Source organism: Gekko japonicus, unplaced genomic scaffold, assembly GCF_001447785.1.
Source record: "Gekko japonicus isolate JY-2015 unplaced genomic scaffold, Gekko_japonicus_V1.1 scaffold9, whole genome shotgun sequence".
NCBI lineage: Eukaryota > Metazoa > Chordata > Lepidosauria > Squamata > Gekkonidae > Gekko > Gekko japonicus.
The window spans coordinates 3,322,787-3,327,425 of NW_015168044.1; the positions used below are offsets into that span (position 1 = coordinate 3,322,787).

Sequence of the window (4,639 nt, forward strand, 5' to 3'; positions counted from 1 at the left end):
GGAAAATCGCTTCTAGAAGGGGAAAGAAGAGAAATGTCCTGGCGTGCAATAAATTTATCGCTGCGTTCCGACGACACTTTTTCGGTAACGCCCAACTCGCTGCTTCTTTCTGGAAAGACTGCGGCTCCAAACCCCGGCGAGTTTAGGGGTCTCACTAATCTCGGTGCAACTTATTTCCGAGGAAAGACGCAAGCTGGACCGGGCTGCGCGCACTGCAGCAGCGTGCCACGAGTCCGACCCGCCCCTTCGCCTTGCAGGTCCTTGCCGCCGTCTCCCCCGCACACCCAGCCGAGCGATCCCGGCGCCCTTTCCCGGTCGGGGGGTGTGTGTCTCAAGTTCCCCTGGGAGTGTCCCCACCCAGCCGCGTCATTCGGACCCCTCCCTGTATAAATCACGGAGGGACGCGCGGGAGGCGGTCTTAGACCCCTTATCTCCTTCCAAGTAGCGGAGGGAAAGTTTGGAGGCAGCCGATTGAGCCAGGAGGACCGGACCTGCCCGGGGCGCCGCTCCTTCCTCGCGGGAGATGCTTAAAAGGCGACGGGTCTTCTCGGTGGAGCCGCTTTGGAATCGCGGTGAGCGACTCTCTTCCTTTCCTCCCCGCAGGCGAAGGGGCTTTGGCCTTCCCGGGGGGCGCTTTTTGCCGTGTGCGCCGCAGAAGGGCGGCTCCTTGGGGCGGGTTAGGACGGTTCTGGAAAGGTCACGGTCAAAGTTTCCGGCTGGCCTGAGCTTGTAAAGGAATGACCTATTACCGGGCAGCCTTCGGTGTGGGGTGTACGGTTCCTCTCGGCCTCCCCCTCTCAGACGGGGGTAAAGGTTCCCTTGCTCGAAAGCCAGTCGAGTCCGACTCTAGGGCTGCGGTGCTCATCTCCGTTTCCAAGCCGAAGAGCCAGCGCTGTCCGAAGACGTTTCCGTGGTCATGTGGCCGGCATGACTAGACACCAAGGCGCACGGAATGCGGTTACCTTCCCACCGAAGTGGTACCTATTTATCTACTTGCAATTTCTTGCTTTCGAACTGCTAGCTTGGCAGGAGCTGGAACTGGAGACGGGAGCTCACTCCGTCATGCGGCAACTCGGGTCTCGAACTGGTGAACTACCGACCTTCCACAGCCTGCAGTTCAGCGTTTTGAGCCATCGCAGCTCAAAAGCTAAAAGCGCGTCTTGCTTGCTTTTCTGTGTCCGAGCACCCACGCAGCGGGCGTCCGAGGTGGTGGGGCTGGAGGTTGCTCTAGCGCCCGTCTCGCCTTCTGTTACGTGCGCTTTGCCATGTGTGAATGCTGGAAATGCTGGCTGGCGAGTGGAAGGAGCGCGAGGCAGGGCTTCCTCGGGGGTGGGGTGGGGAGGGGATGGCGGTGCCCTTTTCTGTTTAGCTTTCTGGCGCCCGACCACCTCGTTTTGTAGTTAAAGAATTTTTTCTGAACGTTTTCTTACAACACTTGAAATGGTCTAATTTTTAAACTACTATCCTTGTTGTGGGTGTGTGTTTTTTGCAGTTGCTATAAACGGAGGGTGATAGTGGCGCGTGTGTGTTTCAGCATACCTCTTGTGCAGCCTCTTCCAGGCTTTTGGTAAAAGTGCTGGTTCTGCAGTCGCTGGGAATGAATCCCACTGTAACCCTTGAGATTTGCTCTGAGCTACCCTGAGAGTGATCAGAATGAGCAGGTATCTTTTTTTTGGGGGGAGGGGGAGATTTGTGTTGTCTTTTTTTTAACTTAACATGTTTTTAATTGTTATCATAATCCGCTTTGAAGCACCATGAAAGGTGGGATATAAATATTTTAATTAATAAATAAGCTGTTAGGTTGCAGTTCTGCACACTTATTTAAGAGTGAGCCACACAAAACAAGGAATAGTGCAGAGATAGGACTGACTTGTGCATTAATTTTTAGATCCCTTGTACTCTGCAGCTAAGTTAGTCTCCTTTATTTGCACAGCCGCATCAAGCAGAATGCAAAACATTTTTGGTGCCTTGAGAAAATGTCTTTTATAAGAGGTTCTGGTTGCTTTCTAAAATGATACTCAGCATTGTATAGTGCTTTAAAGACTGTGTGTCTGTTATCTTTACAGTAGCCCTGCCAGGTAGGCTACTATAGCCAGAGGGAGGGGTACAGGAGGGTGGCCCGGAGGCCCCCTAAAGGTTAACTGTCCTAAGTTCTCAGCAGAGGAAAGTGATTAGGAATCTTCAAGGTTCCATCTAAAGAACCTTAACTGTGTTCACATGTGCAAGCAGTGGTGAAAGGGAGACATTTAACAGTATGTATGGATGAAAATTCCACTAACTTCCTGTTTACAGTAACAAAAGGGTGAAAAGGACCTGAAAATTAGCAGGCGAATCACATCTGACAGCCTGGTTTTTATAAGGATTGCTTCATAATTGAAGGCAAAATACGTAATAGAAGGCAAAAATAACAAGGCAACTGCCTCTTTCTGGGAGGAAAAGTTATAGATGACATAAAAAACTGGGGTCAGATGTAGGACTGAGTCTGTTCTTCTAGTTCCAAGCTATTACATCACAGGATGCTACTTTATTAGTGCCATTCTAAAGTGAATTCTAGCAACCTGAACAGACCAGTTTGAACTGAGTTCATCCCAGCTTGGAAGCTAAGCTGGGTAGGCCATGGTCACTGCTCGAATGGGAGCTCACCAAGTAACAAAGGAATTGCTAACCACCCCTGCTTGTCTCTCTCCTTGAACACGCCGTGGTTGGGGTAGCCTGACTCAGATGCAATGGCATCTGCCCACGGCCTTAGAAAGTGTAACTCTTCTTCGAATGGCATTCTGAGTGCTTGAAGCATATTGAGGTAGACTGTTAGTCTTATCTTGATAGAAACAAATTAAAATTCTTGTTTGCTTATTGAATTCTCTTGGTGATGGTGGGCTTCCATCTTTCAGCAAATCCTACCTCTCAAGGCTGTTGTTAAGGACAGAATGACATCATCCTATTAATTTCTGCTCTTTGGAATTACGGTCCCCCCCACCTGCCTCTCTTTACACATGTAGGCACCAGACCAGTCCTGCTGCTCTAATGAAATATCTTAGGGGAAAATCCTCTAGTGTTAAGTTCATCCACGCCACGCCAGAGGTTAATCGGGGGTTTCCGATGGCTAAAACTTTAAGTTTGAGTGTCAAAGGTTATTGCTTAGTGAGAAGTTGAATAATGATTTGCACCCCTCCCCCCAAAAAGGCAATATACACTGAAGTCTTCAGTACAGCTCCATTGTCCTCTCTCATTTGCAGAACTAGTTTTAAGAACCAGTTTGGCTTTCTGCTGCTTGTAACTTAGCTCAACAGAGCACATAGTTCTTTAGCTTGCATTTCTGCTAACGGGAAGGGTCACTTCTGGCAATCAGATTTAAAAGAGGAAGCCATGTTGTGGTGGTGGTTCTCTGGGACTGTTGTAATTTGAAGGATTTGGATCTTAGCAGGACATTTTCCTATTCACTACGCCTTTTCTTCTGTATATGTGGAATAAATTGCATAGTACAATATTTGGCTCCTTGGGAATCTTGATGGTTCTAGCCCTCATGGCTATGGGGAAAAAATCTCAAATAAGAGGCTTCAGTGTTCATGATTCTCCTAATCATTAACCGTGTATGTGTGTTGTCAAGACACTTCTGACTTATTTGTGACATAATGAGTTAATGACCTCCAAAATTTCCTATCATTGATGATCATTTCCTTGGTGCCCTAACCTGGATAGCGCAAGCTAGCCCGATCCGGTCACATCTTTGAAGCTAAGCAGGGTCAGCCTTGGCTATTACTTGGAAGGACTACCTCCAAGGAATACCAGGGTCCATGCATGACGCAGAGGCAGACCTCTAAAATGTCTCTTGCTTTAAAAACAAGTCTAGATTGCCACTTAGTGGTTGTTGTTGTTGTTGTTCAGTTGCACAGTCGAGTCCGACTCTTTGCGACCCCACGGACCAGATCATGCCAGGCCTTCCTGTCTTCTACCGTCCTCTGAAGTTGGCTCGATTTCATGTTCGTTGCATCTATGACACTGTCTAACCATCTCATCCTTTGCCGTCCCCGTCTTCTTTGACCTTCAGTCTTTCTCAGCATCAGGGTCTTCTCCAGTGAGTGCTTCATTCTCATTTGGTGGCCAAAGTATTTGAGCTTCAGTTTCATTATCTGGCCTTCCAGGGAACAGTCAGGGTTGATTTCTTTTAGGATTGACTGACTTGATCTTCTTGCAGTCCAAGGGACTCTCAAGAGTCTTCTCCAGCACCATAGTTCAAAAGAATCTATTCTTCGGCGCTCGGCCTTCCTTATAGTCCAACTCTCGCAGCCATACATGACTACTGGGAACACCATTGCTTTGACCATGCGGACTTTTGTTGGCAGGGTGATGTCTCTACTTTTTATCATGCTGTTTAGGTTCCCCATCGCTTTCCTCCCAAGGAGCAGGCATCTTTTAATTTCATGGCTGCTGTCACAGTCTGCGGTGATCTGGAATCCCAGGAACGTGAAGTCTGTCACTACTTCCACGACTTCCCCTTCTATTTGCCAAGGAGTGATGGGGCCAGATGCCATGATCTTAGTTTTTTTGATGTTGAGCTTCAAGCCCACATTTGCGCTCTCCTCTTTTATCCTGAGCAAGAGGCTCTTGAGGTCCTCTTCACTTTCTACCATTAGAGTGG

General features: G+C 48.4%; 1 protein-coding gene across 1 annotated transcript in view; it reads left to right on the plus strand.

The window, feature by feature from the left end:
• Positions 1 to 523: 523 nt before the first annotated feature.
• LOC107112984 (chromosome unknown open reading frame, human C8orf58) overlaps positions 524 to 4,639 on the plus strand; it is a 38,101-nt gene continuing 33,985 nt past the window's right edge. The window contains exon 1 of the mRNA XM_015414186.1: positions 524 to 572. Within this exon, the coding sequence (XP_015269672.1) occupies positions 524 to 572 (49 nt within the window). The remainder of the gene's footprint in view (positions 573 to 4,639) is intronic.